At 37.2% G+C, this 20,148-nt stretch overlaps 4 protein-coding genes across 4 annotated transcripts; 1 reads left to right on the top strand and 3 right to left on the bottom strand.

The window, feature by feature from the left end:
• Window positions 1-385: 385 nt before the first annotated feature.
• Window positions 386-3,501, top strand: ankrd37 (ankyrin repeat domain 37). Its single transcript, XM_042766993.1, has 4 exons — window positions 386-548; window positions 768-920; window positions 1,200-1,291; window positions 2,443-3,501. Exons 1-4 carry the CDS (start codon window positions 525-527, stop codon window positions 2,663-2,665), a joined length of 492 nt encoding a protein of 163 aa, XP_042622927.1. The 5' UTR covers window positions 386-524; the 3' UTR covers window positions 2,666-3,501.
• Window positions 3,223-8,507, bottom strand: ufsp2 (ufm1-specific peptidase 2). The gene is made up of 12 exons (XM_042766776.1): window positions 8,359-8,507; window positions 7,868-7,946; window positions 7,579-7,762; window positions 7,403-7,463; window positions 7,161-7,315; window positions 6,820-7,012; window positions 6,060-6,206; window positions 5,388-5,552; window positions 5,148-5,272; window positions 4,480-4,556; window positions 4,052-4,176; window positions 3,223-3,665 (listed from the first exon to the last, which is right to left on the bottom strand). The coding sequence occupies exons 1-12, from the start codon at window positions 8,359-8,361 to the stop codon at window positions 3,579-3,581; spliced, it is 1,401 nt and encodes a 466-aa protein (XP_042622710.1). The 5' UTR covers window positions 8,362-8,507; the 3' UTR covers window positions 3,223-3,578.
• Window positions 8,508-8,894: 387 nt separating this feature from the next.
• Window positions 8,895-10,741, bottom strand: si:dkey-256e7.8 (mitotic spindle checkpoint protein MAD1). Its single transcript, XM_042766910.1, has 3 exons — window positions 10,648-10,741; window positions 9,138-10,190; window positions 8,895-9,038 (listed from the first exon to the last, which is right to left on the bottom strand). Exon 2 carries the CDS (start codon window positions 10,056-10,058, stop codon window positions 9,138-9,140), a length of 921 nt encoding a protein of 306 aa, XP_042622844.1. The 5' UTR covers window positions 10,059-10,190; window positions 10,648-10,741; the 3' UTR covers window positions 8,895-9,038.
• A 611-nt stretch (window positions 10,742-11,352) lies between these two features.
• Window positions 11,353-16,450, bottom strand: pdlim3a (PDZ and LIM domain 3a). Its single transcript, XM_042766901.1, has 7 exons — window positions 16,267-16,450; window positions 13,733-13,884; window positions 13,471-13,555; window positions 13,197-13,384; window positions 12,905-13,038; window positions 12,065-12,176; window positions 11,353-11,781 (listed from the first exon to the last, which is right to left on the bottom strand). Exons 1-7 carry the CDS (start codon window positions 16,357-16,359, stop codon window positions 11,613-11,615), a joined length of 933 nt encoding a protein of 310 aa, XP_042622835.1. The 5' UTR covers window positions 16,360-16,450; the 3' UTR covers window positions 11,353-11,612.
• Window positions 16,451-20,148: the final 3,698 nt, after the last annotated feature.

The raw sequence follows: 20,148 nt of genomic DNA, 5'->3' as shown, positions 1-20,148 counted from the left end.
GGCTTTTCAATAATTATGGCCTATACGGCCCCTCATAATAAACTCATAAGCATGAAGTAAAAAAAATAAAAATCTGCACAATCCAACAATAACATTATTTATCCCTGAGCCACCCATTTAAACTTCAAATTACCAACTATATATTTTTCCCCCCTCAAATAAGACCGTGTTGTAAAAATGTCTTTATCAAATTTACTTATTAAAGCAGAGTATGAGTATCTCAGAGTGATTGTGAATTGATGCAAAAGTGCGTACGTGTGGAACTGCACAGCTTGTTTCGCAAGCTGTAGGATTGATGCAGAGTCACGTGACAACGACTGCCCATTCTTGATGCTGATTGGTCTGTGTCGTAGAACAACGTGGTCTAAATAGCTTTGTACCTCTGCTTTTTCGTTGTAAGGTCACGTGGATCTGTGTGCTTGTTTGATTGCAGAACACTTCAGATCAACAGCGGAGTGACTGTGTCAAGCCCAGTCAAACTTTAATACGGCGTTATTCTTTGTGAAATTATCCAGACCTCAGCTATGTTTCTGCTTGAGACAGAGTCGGTAAGTCAATTTATTTCATTGAAACTATTATGGGTATGAAAAGTCAGAATCATGTTTAACCAAGTAACAACAAAAAAAAAAAAAAAAAAAAACCTGCGTTTTAAACATTTAAAAACGAAAGCCATAGGCATACTATTTGTCAAAACGCGCTTTAAAACTTTTAGAAAACAGTGTCTGTATGTGTAAATGTTGTTTGTGTTTCATTGTATATCCATTCAGCTGGACTGCATGAGTAATCTTTTTGAAAGCGGGTTTGCGGTGAACGGAGGTTTGAATGGTCCCGGACAATCTCCTGCTCATCTCGCGGCATGCGGAGGACAGGCTTTCTGCTTGCTTTGGCTGTTGCAAACCGGTGCTGATGCAAACCAGCAGGTACAAATTTTGGGAATGGGTGGTGATGGATTTCTGCTTGTTTTGGGTGTTTAAAACCTTTGCTGATGCAAACCAGAATTCCCAGGCCCTTTGCAATATATATATATATATATATATATATATATATATATATATATATATATAATATATATATATATATATATATATTTTTATTATTATTATTATTATTATTATTATTATTATTTTTTTTTTTTTACATTTTTGTGTGTGTGTGTGTGTGTGTGTGTGATTTTTTCAACTTTTTATGTGATTTTCTTGGACGCGAATGGAGAGACACCCATGCATAAAGCAGCCAGAGCGGGCAGTTTGGAGTGCATCAGTGTGCTGATGGCAAGTGATGCGCATTTCGAGTAAGTGGATGGTTTGATAGTTCCTGTTTCAAGCTTTTGTTTGGCAGAGAGAAACTGCTAAATATTCTCAATATGTATTTATGCAGTATATTTAATGTCTCTATATCATGTTATAATCATATTGGTTGGAAATCATATTTTTCATAACTTCTAATAATCATAACATTTTAACAACTTTTTCTTGAGAATATTGTTTTTATTGGCTACGGCTTAATAGATTTTTCTCATGTTCTCAATATCATTTTCTGGCATTACAACATTAAAAAAAAAAAAAAACATTATTATTACTATTGTTTTTGGTGTCACTTAAATAGTCCAAACGAGACCAGATATTGGATCTTATGAATTCTGTTAAGTTTTATGATATAAGTTGGTTTGTCTCACTTTACAACATTTAATCTTATTAAATAAAATAATAATATTAATACAATATAAATATTATGTAATATTTTATTAACATTTTAAAAGATATGAAAATTTACTAAATCAAAAGACGCTGAAATATTTAAATTTTCATATAAAATGTATTTCTATATAAAATATTTATTTTATATACACTACCATTCAGGTTTTATTTCTAATGCTCACCAATGCTGCATTTATTTAATCAAAAATACAGTAAGAACAGTAATATTGTGAAATATTTTTAGAATTTAAATTCTCTGTTAATATATGTTAATATATTATAAAATGTAATTTATTCAGGTGATGGCAAAGCTGAATTACTCCAGCCTCCAGAAATTATCATTATTATTATTGTTATTATTAGTCTTGAAAACAGCTGTGCTGCTTAATATTTTTGTGGAAACCATGATATTTTGTCAGATTCTTTGATGAAAAGAAAAACTTTTGATAAATGTAATCTGTCTTAGCTGAATAAAAGCATTTATTTCTTTACAAAAAAAAAAAATGACTGACCACAAACTTTTGAATGGTGGTGCATTGAAAAAACAAACAAAAACAAAACAAACTCCCTTACTGAAAAAGTCTAAATTTAGACATAAAAGGGCATATTCATTTTCAAAAGAGCTCAAACATAACAGGAATGTCCCATTGTTTCCCCTTTAAAGCAAACGTTATCGATTATAGTCAACTGTAAATATTTTATGAATATGAACACTTCTCCAATTAACTCTTCCTTTTCCATTCAGCATTTGCAACAACGCTGGACAGACTGCTGAAGATATTGCATGGTCTTGTGGGTTTGATGAGTGCGGGAGGTTTCTGAACATGCATCGCAGAACACGGGACTTGAAGAACGCTTCTTTATCATCCCTCTCTGAACGGCACATACTGAGCAGCACTCTCGCAGGACAGAAGAGAGGCTGCGCGGGCTCCAGTGCTCAAGATGGGAAGAAAGCAAGGGACTGGTGATGAATGTTCTCATAAAGAGAGAGAGAATTTAAATTTAAAATAGGCTGTTTAAACATTACTGGAGTGAATGGTAAATAGATGTATCAGTATGCCATTCAAAGACCGGTGGACATTTGGTATTGAGCCTATACTGTAGCCTCAACAGTCAAAACTTGACTGTTCTGGGGTCAGTGATTTAAGTACGAGAGGAAGGACTGACACTGGTACTGTAGAACTGCTCAGAGCTCAATGTGCTCAGCACGTTATACCTGCCAACAAGAGCAGATGGGAATCAAGGAAAAGGCTGAGAATTTTCTTAAAAGGGGGAGACTTCTGGAGGAAAAAGTGAGAAAAATTGAACTTGGATCACGTGTGTATTGTGAACCAATCATATAAAACCTTGATGTCACTGAAATGCTTTATGACAAAGTTTAAAACAAAACGTATGACAGAGTGGAAATGAGAAGAACAGAAGACAGTTGACTTGCCTCCAAGCTTGGCTAATAAAGACACTCTGAGAAAAGTCAGAGACTGTGCAATAATCAATGAATAAGGAAACATTTACTGTTTGAGGAAGATGTTTTAGCTGCAGTATCTTTTTATTGAATTGCAGGAAGCCTTATCTTGCGTAGATGTTCAAAGATATCTTGTGAATGTGATGTATGATGAACTTGTACACTTGGGCAGTCTTGAGGATATGATGTCATTAATATCATCCATTTGCAGCCGGACCGAAAATCATGCAAGATGTTGCTGAAATCAACATAACCTTTAGCGTGACTCAAAGCAGATGTTAAAATAGGCACAGACATTTAAAACATTATAATGACAATGAGTAATAAATCCCTTTTCTGTGACATGTGGGTTTGCACTCATTGAGACTAATAAAATAAAAAAAAATAAAATAAAAGCGAACAAGTGTCATGCATGTGACTCAAATGGTCTTGGGTCTCTGGGGAAGGCAGAGGTTGTAATAGGCATTTTGATCCCAGAACTCTGGCCCCTTCCATCCACACCAGCCCTGAAGAAAATACAAACGCACATCATTAACAAATGACCTGCTTAAAACACTGAGCTATTAATTCACCAATGCTATACCTCATAATATAGTTATGTGGAGAGGAATATAAATAGGACATTAGAGAAACTTTAGGTGCAGCAAAATCTATAATTTGTTGTCGTTCGGACACAATTTAAAGAGTTTCTAATGTCTGAACTATTAACTGATGTTTTAAATAATACACTTCAAATCCAATGTGTCTGGGTATAATGGAATAATATCATAAAAGATTATTGTTATTGGTGTTATCAAAGTAGCTTGTTATCATTAAGGCAGAATAGAATTTTATAGAATTTTTACATTAAAATGAAAAGGTCTGACTAGAGTAGGGACATTGTGAAATGTACCTTATCAGTGATGGTCTGCAGGTCTTCTCCACCAGTATAGTGAGGGTCCAAGATAAGAAAGCGTATTTGTCCAGTGTTCTCACTCCACGCTACGCCTAGAATAGTGTGTGCAAGTACTCCCCCACCTGGTGGGTAAAAATATTTGTTTTTTTTTTCGAATAGTGTGTGCAAGTACTCCACCACCTGGTGAGAAAAATATTGGCTTTATTTTTATATTTATATATATATATATATATGTATGTATTCTTTGAGATAAAAAAATAGAAGAAATAGAAAAGACCAGCAAAGCCCAAAGTTTTAAATGTTAGCGTATTCTGCAAGTTTGTTGGATCAGATGTTCATTATAATAATATAATTTTTTTTGAAGGGGAAACCTTGCTCCTATCCAATTACAAGTTGAAGGAAGGCGCTAAACAATGTTAACGCACCAATCATGACAGGAGTTCCTTCAGTCTGAAAGTGGTTGGCCAGCTCTCTGCCCTTAGTTGCCAGCTCTGATCCCTGTTCAACAGAAAGACAATCATTTTAAAAATTCAAACTATTCAGAAACTTGTAAATCTATTTCATCATAATCTTGCATCAGCTTTAGTTAAGCTTAAAGCTGGAATACACTACTGGACTTTTGCCCCGATTTTCAGTCTTGAAGAGTTGACACTAGCTGCCGAAAGTCAGAGCCAATGGAGCAGTCAGAGTTGACAGATTTCACAGAAAATTGCATAATATTTCAAACGTTTTAGCTTTCAGACTATGATTGCCATCCATGATTGCTTGATATTTTATTTTGAGCTAAATTTAGATATTACATATTGTTGTTGTGTCTGGTATTGTGTGATCCTTAGTTGTTTAGTTTATGATGCCCAGTTTTTTTTTTTTCTGTAATCATTTACAAATTACGCAAATGTATGACGCCTAGTTTTTAAAATTTGTTCAGATCTTAAAAGTTGTGTAGAGTATTCCAGGCTTTAACCAAATTGCATAGTCACTTGTGTGCAGTGGTATACAGAAGAAAAAAAAACGCGTCCAGTTTTTCAGAACACTCCAATATGATCTGTTGTGGCCATTACCACCCTAGTCAATACACACACACTTTGTCTACCTGACAAACATGATCTTTGAGGTGACCCCCAGCAGCTGGTTAAGGACAGCCTGAACTTCGATGGAGCCAATCCACTGACGTGAACCCACAAAACGTGGCTCTTTATCCCCAACATCCACAAGAGCCTGAAAAAGCACCAAATGTACAGTGTATGGTTGGAACAAGGGTTGTTCCTCTTAAATACATAGAACAAGACAGCAGAAATTGAACGCCATCCCATAAAGTGAAAATTTTGTTTACCTGCTGGATCTGTGTGTGTGTGGGCACAGCCGTCTCCACATATCCTTGCTGCTGAAACCAAGAGCAAATAGTCTGAAGGGAACGATATGCACATCCCCAGCCATTATCATCCACGTGATCCTGCATGTAGTGATGATAACTGTACACACCCTGCACCAGATACAGCTACAGAGAGAAACACAAGACAAAGACAAGATTGTTAATGGTTAAAATGTGATTTTGGCATCAAGAGATTTTGCACTTTAAAAAGTGCTCATGACATATTCAGCCACCTTCAAACAGCATAGTTTACAGATAAATGAAAACGTTACCATCATTTTACTTACCACCCATGTCATTTTCTTTAGTATCTGTCATCAATGTCAATCAGATGTGTCTAAAGTCTCCATTTTGAAATTAACAAGCCAAATTTTTAATTAAGTACAAGGGGAGATTTGATCTTTTCTCATACAGAATTATCATATGACTTCAGAAGACTTGGAATATAATTTTAATAAGATGTATGGAACATTTATGATGCATACTTTAAAATTCTCATTTTGTGTTCCACGGATAAAAAGGTAAAAAAATAAGCTAGCATGTTTGGAATGACATGAATTAATTTCATTTGTGGGTGAATTATTCATATTATTACACTTTAATATTACTTTATTACCTTTATTAAAATCTCACCTTAGCATCCTCAATGTTGGGTGGGTTCAGGTGTATGTGGGGATTGCGGAGGTAACCGTCTTTATAAGCTGCATCAGGGAAATGAAAGGCATTGGCACGTCTCAGGTATGGCCTGTCACAGGGTAATTCAAACTTCCTGTGCAGATCCTACACACATAGGATGTTGACTTGGTTTAGGGACCACACAAGGATCAGTAATAATCAGCAATTCATAGGATTGAGACATTGTGCTTCCTCTGATGAAAATGTTGTGTGTGTACTGTGTACACTAGTGTTCAAAAGTCTGGGGTCGGTATGTTTAATTCATGTTTAATTGTTTGAAAAGACCAGTCCAGGTCTCTTATGCTTTTTTTAAATAAAAAAAAAAATACAGCAAAACAGTTATAATGTGAAATATTATTACAATTTAAAATAACGGTTTCCTATTTAAATATATTTTAAAATGCAATTTATTCCTGTGAGGGCAAAGCTGAATTTTCAGCATCATTACTCCAGTCTTCAGTGTCACATGATCCTTCAGAAATCATTCTAATATATTAATTTGCTGCTCAATAAACATTTCTGATTATTATGAATGTTAAAGACATTAAAGTTGTGGTGTTTAACATTTTTGTGAAAAATGTGATAAATTTTTTTCAGGATTTCAGGATTATTTATTTATTTTAATGTCTCCTTGCTATATAAAAGTATTAATTAATTTTTTTTTAAATTCTTACTGACCCTAAACCTTTGAATGGTACTACATCTGTTCATGTCTTACCTCTCTGACGGCCTGTAGCTGGCTATCTGGCACTCCTGCAGGGTAAACTACAGTAATGAGTCCAGCTGGTTCAGGCAGTTGAAAGTGAAATGGCTGTGGCACCAGGAAAGATGAGCCCTTTCTGTACTGTAGCACAACCTCTTCCATGTCTGCTAACTGCTTATTTAATGCCTCCACCAGCCCTGTACACACACTGATCAATCACACACACACACACACACACAATGATTGTGCTGAACTTCACAACCCTGATCTTATCATTCAATTCAGAGGAACACTTCCTTATAAACCTCAACAATTTTAAGACAACCTGAGCCAAAAAAACAACAGCAACAACTCACGTTGCCAATCTCTCATCAGTGGTCACAGACAGAGCACAGTCTAAAGGCAGTGGCATCTTCACACAATGCTGCTGTGTGCTCACTCGGATGAGACTAGGAGCTGTATTCCCAGCAGGTTCTGTGACCTCAAACAACAGCTTCATATTCACTACAGTCTACATAAAGATGGACAGCAGAGAGTTACTGTTAGAGTATCTGTTAACAGTCACCACCTTTCAAACAATCTAGTCAAAGACTCTCACAGGTCCAGATTTCTTCTTATCTTTCTTTTTTGATGACTTCTTGCTCCCACCATCATCTGACCTGTGTACAGCAACAAGAAAGTATCATACTTAGTATCATACATTCTTACGATGCATACTACATAATACTCTACATTCACAAACATTAAAGATATGAAAGAATTAACAGTACTTACTCTATCCACTGCAGAATGTCTCCACATGCTGACGCTTCTGTCAAGCTTTCCACACTCGACTGGAAACCAGTGTTAGGCCATATTAATACTGGACTGTTACTTACAGTGAAAACAATATTTTTTGATGATACTTTGGATCGGAGATCCTGGAAACTTTTTGATATGGTGATTTGACTTTGTACGCCTGCCAAAATAAAAACCAGCGTATATGTAAACATTTTTTCATAAAATAAAGTTAAAATTTAAAGTTTTTCAAATCAATCTCATCCTTTTATAATCTGAGCTTTACCATTTGGATTGTCAAGCTGGCAAGCGAACTCCAAGATTCCTTTCAATCGAAATATAAAGTCGCACTCTTCTGAATAAACCTGAGGAAATCAAAACGCGCAACATTAACTGCTTAAGACAGAAATAATTGAGAGTATGGATCTTGCTACTTTTTATGGAAGTATTAATTGGGAGTATGGATCTTCAGAAGGTTCTCTGAAGCAGGATAGGTGGGAGGGAGTGAATGACAAAAGGCTAACAGTTGCTCCGCCCCCGGGCTCTGGATAAACACTGCTCCGGGTGTGTGTTTCACGGTGTGTTCACTTCTCACATGGTGTGTTGCAGAGCACCATACCATACTTGACAAATGTTCACGACTTTCACTTGCTATTCATTAATTCTCTCTGAAGCATATGTTGACAAAAGGCTAACGTAGCTCATAAACATTAACATGGTTTCATGAAAGAAAGCGGTTTGTTTCCTACAACAGTTTGTTTCAAATTAGCTTATTACCATTTTTAGTCCCTCGACCAATGATCAAACTCAGCTGCTGTCACCAGGAGGCTGACATCTTTGATGACGTATCATAACACGTCCGCATCTTCCTCGCAAAGTTGATTTCGTGTCACAGGGAAAATACAGTCTGTTACTGCCCCCTGCTGACCTGACTGTGACCGCGCAGTGTGTAAATGATCCAAATACAAGGCAATGACAAAAATATACAGTACGACTTTTTTGTTTAATAAATTAACTGAAAGTAAAGAATGCATGTTCTTTCAGAACAAGTAATATTGCTTGAGAATGTTTATTTAGTTTTTAGCCTTTAACAGTAAAAAGAAACAATAGTTGTGGGAGAGAAGATGAATGGCAAAAACAATTATGAATGTATGACAATAATATTTAATATTTATTGAAAGAATATTATTAATTTAAATAACATTTACTACGATTTAAAATAACAAAAAACGCTTTACATATATACGCGTGTGTGTGTGTGTGTGTGTGTGTGTGTGTGTGTGTGTGTTTCTGTGTGTCTCTCTCTCTGTGTGTGTGTGTGTGTGTGTGTGTGTGTGTGTGTGTGATATCTGTCTCAGTAAGATTCCCAGATATTTTTCCCAGGTCTTTGTATTTTGTCCTTCTCCTTGGTTGTATGTCTTCAAATTGAACCTTTATCTGCTATGTTGTGTCTCCTCCTATCAGTAAGAAAACAATTAAAAATAAAGCCAACTTGTAAATAGTGAACATAATCAAAATCTTCATCAAAATGTACAGTTTGTTTCAACTGGTCTTACTTATAGGATGCTGAGCTGGGGGACTTTGCTGTGGTGGACTGTAAAGCAAGGCTCTGATGGTTTGTTGTTTCCTTTCAGCTGCAGTGAGATGCTGTTAGTAAGGCTGATATATTCCTGATGGAGCCTCTTTACTTCCTGACGCAGTAGATTCCTCTCCGTCTCTACAGTGAGCAGGCAGCATTCTAGTTCATCCAGCTGCTCCTGAACTCTCTCTGCTCTACTTTCAGCATCTTTAATGGCCTGACTGCTGCGGTCCAGTCTCTCTTTTAGAATCTGGTTTTCCTGTTGTAGCTGCGTTGTCTTCCTCTCTTCGACTATTTCTGAATCCCGTTTCATTCTTTGAGATTTCCTGACTGGTTCCGTTAAGTTCTTAACCTTGTCTTGGAGAACAACGGCTGTTTCTCTGAGCTGCTGCTTCTCCTGGTGTTCACAGCATGAGACTGTCTCCAGATCTTCAGACTGAAGTATGTTCTGCTTTAAGACCTCTGTAATTCTTTGCCTCATTTGCTGGTTTTTAATAAGAAGTTGTTTGTTCCTTGTGTCCAGGTCTTTGTTGATGTTTTTAAACTCTTTAAACTTCTCCACAAATCTCTGCAGATCTGTTTTGCATTCTCTGGAATATTTCTCCATCTTTTTAAACTTCTTTTTAACCTCTAGGTTTTCCTTCTCTAATTGTGTGCACTTTACTAAATAGGCCTCAAATGGACACTTACGGGTTTGTTTAGCACAGCCTGCTTCATGCTTCATGGCTTTATTTTCTTTCTTATTATCCTCCTCCAGATGCACGGTCTCTTTAAGGTTTGTGGTTGCTTGGGACCTGCTGTCCATAACCTGGTCTCCTCCTCTTCCTCTTGTTTGCATGGCAGGGGTAGAATTGAACCCACATTGTAAACTATTGTCTGAAAATCTAGACTTGTCCATGATGTCGGTGGCACTGAGAGCTCTGCTGTGTGTCGTTGTCTATGTAAGTCTATGTAAAGCTATTCGACTTCTGCTTCACCCTGTGGACTGATGCCTGTTACACAACGACTTCTTTCCTTTTGTGTGGGATTCCTGAAAAGGATAACCTTGTTTATCTCGAATGTATTTAGAGTAGCAACCCAATGCAATTAATTGCATTTACATTTGAACTCATTTTATTTCTTGCTTTTAACCAAAAACAAGAAATAGACCTTTATCATTAACTGTGTAACTAAACCAACCAACAAACAACGTGACTAAGTAATGTTAAAACTAATTTAAGGTCCGTTCACACCAACAATACAAATAGCCTAAAGATAACTATAACATATCATTATTATAACCAGGGTTTTATTCAATATTTAGATATAGAAAAGGAATATAATATTAACAAAGCATGAGTAAATAAATATAAAAATTTTTACAATACAGCCTATTTTGTAGCCCACCGTAACAATGATTGCAAGATCACTTTAAGCACCGAATATTTAGTAATTTTCGTCTCATTAGGATATCCAGATATCTCTTTGTGGGTGAAAAAGTACATTACCGCGAAGAGAGGGACACTTGCTGATAATTTGTTTCTACATTTTACATTAGTTTAATGTGTGTATCTATGGCAACGATAGTCTCTCTCGTGCGGTTCGCGTCACTGTTGTACGTCGCCGCGTTATTTTTTTATAAGTTTTTTTTATACTTTATTTTATTTTTTATCCAGGCCCTCTTGTCTCTGTTCAGTAGTCGATCGCATGTCTAATTATGTTATCGTAAATAATAAATATAAACCGCGTGTTAGTACGAATTGTTTCTGAGGCTAATATTGACAATCGATCGTCAATAATGTAAATGTTAAGTCCAAACTGTTTTTTTTTGTAATAACATTTTTTAAATGTGATCTGGGTAGAAAACAGAATAATTACAATGCATGTAAATTTCACTTGTGTTAATTTTTTCATCTTATGTAAAAAGTATAAAAATAAATAATTTGTATTTATGAATATGATACATAGCTATATTTGGCTAGGCCATGGCAGGACAGTACATCACTCCAGGTGGCAGTAATACTCCAAAGCAGACTTTTCTTGACAAGTGACGACAGAAGAAGAACATAAAGGAATTTTGAATTGAAATGAATAAATGCCTGACACATTTGAATCCATAAATTCTTCTTGTGACATCAAAAATAATGGCAAAGATGTAAGGACACATTAGGAAAATGCTCCCCACGTCTTGTTAAAACACACTTGACGAGATATTATGATTCTCCAAAAACAAAACTTTATTCATACAAACTTATTTCAGTCAACACACCCTATTCCTACAAAGTAAGTGCAAAACAGCACACATGACATGACAATGCACTATCCATAAATGTGTCTCTCAGTATTTGGTTGACATGATTGTACATGAATTGTGGTAAAACTTTTGTGTCTGTGGTTTTAAACAAGATTTTCATGCACTGAGTAGTTGAGTTGCATTTGGTGCCCTCATGCATTCAGAAGAACAACGAGAAGGTCAAAGGTCGGGACTCTCAGGAGGTTTTGCCCGGGCATGAGCGTGGATTTCACAGTATAGCTCATCATCTATGAAGTAGTATCCTCTCTGCTTTAGATTTTCCTCACATTCGGTGCACACAAAACAGTCCGGATGACGAAACTTGTCCTGAACCTTCACAACCGTCCCACTGAGAAAACAGAGATGGAGCCAATCAGAGAGAGCCATAGAAAAAGAGACAGGGGGATAGAAATGTTAACCTGGATTCATGAGATCTTACTGATCTCAAACTTTTGAACAGTAGTGCAATTTTATTTTCATTTCATTTCATTTTAGGTGTACACATGGATACAAATTTGACAGAATTTGTTTCTTCTGTAGAAGAAATACTTGGTGGCTTATATGTATTACCAAGAATAAATATAAAAATAAGAGTTTTGACAATGAGCAATGACTCAAGTGGCCTGACTTACACTATGCCGTTACCACACTTATCACACATCGGTAGCTTGTGCAAGTTCCCCGCCGGAGCAGATGGCTTGGTCTTGGGTGCACAGACTTTCCTTGTCACTAATGGACGTGTACCTGTCAATCAAAAAAATCTGAATCCCAGTACCAGTCAACGTTTACATTACAGTATATAAATCTGAATGATCCCAAGTCAATTGCAGATTTTGAAAGTATTGTTTATATGCATACCCTAAACATTGTTATCTGATTCTAGTATTCAGTAACGTGCATTACATCTATTCAGAAAATGTCACTAAACTTATGTGTGTATAATTGACATTTTTCTCTTTATGACATATCTTTCGCAAATATTCCAAGGTTGGCTAATGGCTAATTTTGTCATATTTAATGGATAATAATGGATAACAGTTTTATCTTACAGTATGTAACTGTGGAACTGTGTACTGTTTAATATAATATTGATGCTGTAGATCAGTGTTACATCTAATATTTAGTATAGTATCTTGTGTACTGCAAATAATAAATGTTCAAAGTTCAAACAAAAATTACTGGAGTATATTTTACAAGAAAATACTATTTTAGTTGTTCAAAATGCCACATTTAATTCAATGTGTTTAATTCAGTGTGTTAACCTTGCAATTTATTTGTAATTGTTTTTATATTTATAAATATAAATATTATAAATATACTAGCAATTTATGAGTAAAAAATGTTTCAAAGTAAATCCTACACCATTTTTTTTCAGTGTGTAGTGCACATCCGAGTGTGTATGTTGCATAATACCTATTAAAAATTGTGCATTCTCTTTTGTTTTTGTGCAGTGTGTGTACAGTATGTCATACCCTCACTGTTGATAAAGCTCTGCAGGGCTTTAAAGGATCCCGACTGTCGTGGTTCATGGGGCTCATCTTCATCTTCACTTCTTTGCAGCATCCGATATACATCTGACTCCTCTATATTGCTAAGCTTCCTGGGACTACACACACGTAATTTCAATGTAGTCTCCTTCATAGAATCAAACTAGATGTTATATTTCAATACATGATGATAACTGAGCAATGTTTCCTGATCAGCTCAGTGCTACTAACAACTACTAACATTTCCTAGAAGCTCAGTTCAGGTTCGAACATTCACCTTTCTGGTTTGCTAGGGATGAGGCCCTTGAGCTGTCCTTGTAAGGCGTCCTGGATATTGCCTGAAGAGTAAAGGCCAATAGGGGAGTTGTAGGTTGGGCTCACCACCTGACGCGTATCATCAAGGTTGGCTGCGGCCACAAAGGGTGAAGCCCTTCTATTATGGCCTGTTCCTATTGGTGTGTACTCCTGTCAGGCAAAATTATAAGCATTATTGATCACATTAAACCACACAATACAAATAGACATCATACATAAAATATGAAGACACATACTTGTCGCTCTGCCTCTAGGTTCATTTTAAATGGATGGATTTTGCTGTGTTCAGTGACATTTGGTGACCACAACTTAGTCTCTGGTCTGCAAAACAATTACATTTTAATTGGTCTGAATATATTTATTTGAACACATTCAAAAACCCAAAACCCCAAATCTTAAAAAAGTTAATGCACATCAGCTACCCCTTTATGTGGTGCAGAGTGCAAGCTCATGTGCTGCTGTTCAGCTAGTTAAGAGGATCTAAAGGTGACCTCTGACCTCTCAACAGTAAGTGTGAGCTGATGGGTGGCATCCTTGATTAGAGTCTGGGCCTCTGAGTGCATCATGTTTTCTGCAGAAACTCCATCTATTGCTAAGATGATGTCTCCAGGAGAGAGGTTGACTCTGGCAGCTTTACTTCCTGGTGATATCTGGAAACACAAAATGGTAGACAACATCAGCAGGAGCTAACTGAAAGTGTTAGCATATGACACTGTGTGTGTGTGTGTGTCTGAATGTGTATGTGTGTATATGTAAGTCCTTGTCATCATTGGTATGTGCACCCATGTAAACTACTCTCCACAGTAAACATGCTGAGGAAATAACAGTCTCCAGAGAAGTTCTGCAGTCCTGCTGTTATCAGTTTTCAGAATGAAGCGCTACAGATGAATTATATGAAACTGCACATGCACTGCATTATTTGCATTACATGAGCAGAATGGCATGTATAACCATATAAGAACCAAATGTAAAGGTGCATCCATCATATTAGTCATATATCAAAATGCATTCTGGGTGCAGTGGGGTTTATCTGTGGAACTGCACTGGTTTGGCATTGAATCAGGCACTGACTCCTAAATGAGCTCTTTATCACAAGCAGAAAGACAGATCAAGAACTCAATATGTTTCTTATAGTCTCTCATCCATTCATCCCAGATGTAGCATCTTTATCTTTTTTAATTTAATATACAAATGCACCAGTACTTTTATACCTCATATGCTCAGAACTCAAATATAGTCCACTGGAAGGCATTTGCTCTACTAACAGAGCAGAACAGACTAAATCAAGATGATTTTCACAATACAAAGGTCTGTTTTCTAGTTAAATATCTCAACATGCTTAAAACAAGATCGGTTTACTTGAGAAGTTCAACTGCATAATATATCAAGCCTGGTTTCATAATAAATTGGTGAGTGGTTTCTAGAATCCAACTTAACAGATATATAAAAAATGACCTCAAGTTTTATTCCAACAGTTCCACAGTCTATTGTCATTTCTGAGGCCAACAGATCCCACTCTTACATTTTGAGTGCAGTTCAACAACCTGCTGTGGGTAAAACAGGCCTGGTTTCCAAACATACTTTGATTAATAAAGTCCAGATTACAGTCCTAGCTGTAAGTAAAAACAACTCCCAAGGCCTAGAGACAGAGGACAGGAGGGTGTTTGACCAAAAATGGCTGTGCAAAGTTGAGATTAAGTAACAGTGTCATGCTGAACCGCAGAGTGAGCAGAGAATGTTCCAAGTGTGAAATCTCATTAAAGCAAAGTAGAAATCTAAAACTAGAGCTGCACAGAGAACAAAAGCATAAAACCTCTGCGCAAACAGATCAGCACAATCACTTCATTGTGTATTTCAACACTGGAGTTTTGATCATGTAATAGGTTGTAACCTTTTAAAAGTTATTTAAACAATACATTTTTTTTAAAACAGTATTATTGTCTGAAGATTCAGTTTTCATGTGAATTTAAAGAAGCTTTTTTGAAAGATATTGTATGCCTTTCTTCCATGGAACACAAAAGCCTCAGCCTCAGTTTGGATAAGAGCAGCCAGGATGTTCCTCAAAAATTCACCTTTTGAGTTTGAGTTTCAAGGAAGACAGAAATCATGGTTTCAAATAATAGATCTATCTATCTATCTATCTATCTATCTATCTATCTATCTATCTATCTATCTATCTATCTATCTATCTATCTATCTATCTATCTATCTATCTGTCTGTCTGTCTGACTGTCTGTCTGTCTATCTATCTATCTATCTATCTATCTATCTATCTATCTATCTGTCTATCTATCTATCTATCTATCTATCTATCTGCCTGACTGTCTATTTATCTTTCTTTCTTTCTTTCTTTCTCTTTTGGACTCGCTCTGACATTTGTTTAGACGCAGAATACACAAATCCACTGCCACAGCAGGTGTGAGGATCCACATGTTAGTTCCAGTGAATGATTCATCAGCAATTTTAGCTACACACATAAATAGAGCATGAGGATAGCCATTGTTCTCCTCCTTAAAACATTCTCTTTATAAGGGATGACATACTGCAATCCTCAATTCATGCCAGATTTTGTTGTACACAGTTTCATGATTTATTTTCTTTTACTCATCCTGTATGTTTTATGTATTGTATTATTCCTTTATCAATATCGTTATGCACTATGAAGTGTTCTTTTTCTAATTGAGCTTAGGGTGAGGGTCATACAGTATATATATATATATATATATATATATATATATATACACACACACATTATTGTTGTTATTATTATAGAAGAGATGGCCATTCTAAATCACTGAGAAAAAGAATATAAAACAAGGCATATGAACACACACTTCCAAAAACAGGTCAGTCATTTAACAGTCATGTCTGCTGTCTGATTGAGTGTATTTTTTTATGTCTATATGGTGATGTAAGATACTACAAATGAGTCAGATGCCCTTGTGGACATGCAAAAGCTCTTTACAATGCACATTGCACTTTTTGTTTTTCACTGAATTAAGTCCAAAACTGTTAAATCTACACACACTCACTTTGGCAATGGTAAAGGGTTGGCTGAAGTCCCGTCCTCCAATAAGTCGAAAGCCCCACGGCGCGGGTCCATCAAGCACAACAGTGAACGGCATATCCACAGCAGGTGTGTGTGCGTGTGTGTGTGTTTCGAGTGTGATGGTGAATTCAACTCTAAATCCTTTAGAGGAGATTGAAGACCACTCCTCCAGAGTGCTTGCTTTATCTCTTGCTTTATACTGTAGCTTTCTCTCTCACTTTTTTTTTCATAATGCTCTTCCCTCTCTATCTTTCTGTTCTTCATGGTTTCCATCTCAACTCCCTCTCCTCCTCTCCACTAAGATCTCATTTTACTTGCTTCATTTCTGTGCCACTTTCTCTCCAATTACATCTTAATCTGTCTTATCATATAACTAATCTTAACCACCTCAATCTGATATCAGAACAATATGTTTTACTATGCCCATCCTTGTTTACACATTCATTTTTAGAACCAAGAGATTTTCCAGTTTAAAGGAAGAGTTTGCACAATGAAAATTGCCATAATGTTCAAGCTGCGATTTTCCATCTGCAAAAAAGTTAAAGTTAAAAATAAATATTAATAATAATTGTCACTCCACCTTTTAAAACCTAATAAACTTCTTTCAGTGATGTATTTTTTTTGTAAGTTTATCCGTATTGTCTAAAAATAACAATTAATTTGCTTTTTTTTATATTTTATAATTTTTTTGTAAGGAATTTGCATGCACAAGTGCAAAAAGTAAAGACAAAAAAAAAAAAAAAAAAAAGAGTGAGACGGTTTTAAGTAAAAAAATTGATTTTTTTCTTTCTTTTTTTTTGTAGGAAATAGTCACATATTTGTTTTTATCTTGATCAGGGCTTGCAAAGAAAAGCTTCCATATAGCTTGCATACTTGATATATAATTTGTTTAGAATGTGAAAAAGAAAATTGTACATATTTTGAACAACAGAAGGCTGGTGCACCAGTCACACATTTTTAGTTCAATAAAACGGTTTCCTCAAACTAAGTGGTTCACTTGGTGACTTTTTAAGATATGCAATCTGAACAACAACAACACACAAAAATGTGATTACATCAAAGAATCTAAGTGGTCATAAAAAGCTGTTTTACATGCAAAAATGATGAACAGCAAATGTGTGGCCATTTTTGTCTAGCCTCTGAAGGTTGAACATCAGTTCAAGGTTCCCTTTATTGTTAATATAAGAAAGACTGAACTTTGATCAGAATGACAAAGAAACATACAGCCACCAGAGATGGAGGCATGACTCTGTTGCCTGCTCTGGTCCTCATGGCTGCTTGTGTGGGCCTGGAGAGAGGACTCACTGCTTCTGCCCTTATTTGGTGAGTGAACGAAGTGGAGCCTTGTGAAGTCTCACAGGCACATTCTTCTATTACCAATCTGGATCTCGCTGTATTACACGTTTAGTTAAGAAGAACCCTGTACAATTCTTTTTATTTTAACATATTCTCCTCTTGTGTGGCCTATTTTTACTCTTCCACTCTGTTGAGATATTCATTATAAACTCACAACAGCAAACATTGGTTCCAAATGCAAACTCTTCTCTGTTTTCTTCCATTGCTTTTCTCTGACTCAAATTGTTGGGCTTCCTTCCTTTCTCATCTTATCCGGACCATTTGTAAATTTTATGGTTCAATCCACTTTAAATATGTGAAAATAAATGACTGAACTCTATTATAATACATGTGTATTTTTCTTTAACAACAATGTAACCCAAAAGTCATTGCCAGAAACAGATTTCAACAGGCCTTAATGATTTATTCCATAAAAGGTTTTGGGGGATATGGCCAAACACAATAAAAGTCACTGACAGTAAAGCAGATCCTTATCTTTTATTTTTTCTTTTTTTTTTTTGGCTACAGCTACTGAACTAATAGCTTGACCCATGTGTTCATAGTTTACACAAAATTAATACTCAGCATTAAACTGACCAAAAGTGATGGTAAAGACATCCTATTTCAAATGAACACTGTTCATTTGAACTTTCTATTCATCAAAGAATCCTGAAAAAACACAAAAATATTAAGCGGGTCAGCTGCAGGGTCATCAGCCAGGAACCACCATTCACCAACGTTTCACTCCTTTAATCCTGGAACGTCTCCTGGTGGCGGAGCAGTGACAGGGACGTCTCCCTGTCACCCCCTGCAACTGATAGATGTTACCCTCTGCAGCTGTTGTGGGGGTTAGTTGTTCTTTCCCCAGCTCTTGTCTTTATCCTCAGCCAGAGCCAAAGGCTCCCCTTCTCGGCCTCCTCCGCTAGCTCTTTGATTACCTTCTTTAGGATCCCTCCGGTCACTCCTGCCTCCCTCAGAAGGCATATGGTTGACAGCCCCACGTAACCTCGGCATCCAACCTCCACTGGATAGATAGTGGTCTTTCAGCCAGCCTCCCGGCACTCAGCAGTCAGCTCTGAGTGCTTGACCTTCTTACATTCGTAGGCGGCTTTGACCCCCAACCCCCCACTGTTATTGTGAGCTCAATGAACAACACGGATTTTGCCTTGGAGGACCACACCACTATATCAGGGCGGAGAGATGTAGCAGTGATCTCGACAGCTGCCTGTCAAGGTCGACTCTCATATTCCACTCCTGGTCAGGGGAAAATGGCCTAGGTCAGTGCTTCCCAAACCTGTCCTGGAGGCCCCCCTGCCCTGCACATTTTATATGTCTCCCTAATCAGACACACCCAGTTTAGTTCTTGCAGTCTCTACTAATGAGCCGATGAGTGGAATCAGGTGTGTTAGATAAGAGAGACATACAAAAAGTGCAGGGCAGGGGGGCCTCTAGGACAGGTTTGGGAAGCACTGGCCTAGGTGTTTCTCTTGGTCTGATGTTTCTCCTCCCCCCCGTCTTCATTGACAAAGCTGATGTGGTTGTGGTTCTCTACTGGTGGTACTCCTTTGCTGCCCAGTCGACGCCCCTCTAGCACCTCGGCTAGCTTTCTCAGGACCTGGTCGTGGCGCCATCTGTAGCATCCCTGGGAGAGCGTGATCTTACAGCCTGACAAGATGTGCTGTAGGCTTTCGTTAGGGGTATTGCAGAGAGTGCAGCCGAACCACTGGTGAAGGTTCCGAGGACAGGGTAACATGTCATGGGTTGAGCGGATGAGGAAGCTGAGCCTTGCCTATGGGATCTTCCACAGGTCTGACCAGGTGATGTTTCGTTTGACAACTCCCTCCCAGGTTGTCCAGCTTCCCTGTTGGCCCTGCGACACGGCCTTGTTCCTGTAGTGCTCCTCCTCCATTCTTGTCACCTTTGCCACCACCATCTCCTTCCTCTCTTTGTGGTTGGCCTTGGACCAGAACAGTGGCACTTCTCCCCACCCTAGCCCTGCTCTTCCTTTATGGACTCTGCCGACAATCTCTTGATGTTGCAAACGACTGACAGCTTGGTCAACCTCAGTTTGGGCATTCCACTTCCGGCCTGTCAGAACCTTGGGGTTTGCGTTCCTTACAGCCTGGTCAGCGGACTCTCTCAACTCAAGAACAAGCCTGGTCTTTTCCTGCTTGTAGCCCAAACTACAACAATATTAATACTAATGCATATAGTTGTGGTTTTATCATTTAACTTCAGTGAAATGCTTTTCTCAAGTTTGGCTGTGTTGACTTTACAATAAGCAACTGCTTTGATGTTTCTTTCTTTCGTTCATTCGTTCTCTCTCTCTCTTTTTAGGAGCAAAGAAAAAACTAAAAGGGTAGCAAAATACTTGCAGTGAATATAAAAATTACAATACCAGTATTCAAATATCAAAACCGGAGGCAACAGGTAAACAGAGAGGCTCAAATTACTGAGCAGAAATTTGTTGGGTACGAAACAAAACAAAAGAGCAGAGACAGGGAGAGAGACAGAAAAAGAGAGAATGGGG

This window comes from Cyprinus carpio, chromosome A1 (genome assembly GCF_018340385.1).
Source record: "Cyprinus carpio isolate SPL01 chromosome A1, ASM1834038v1, whole genome shotgun sequence".
Classification (NCBI taxonomy): Eukaryota; Metazoa; Chordata; class Actinopteri; order Cypriniformes; family Cyprinidae; genus Cyprinus; species Cyprinus carpio.
This window is presented reverse-complemented; position numbering and strand designations above follow the sequence as displayed.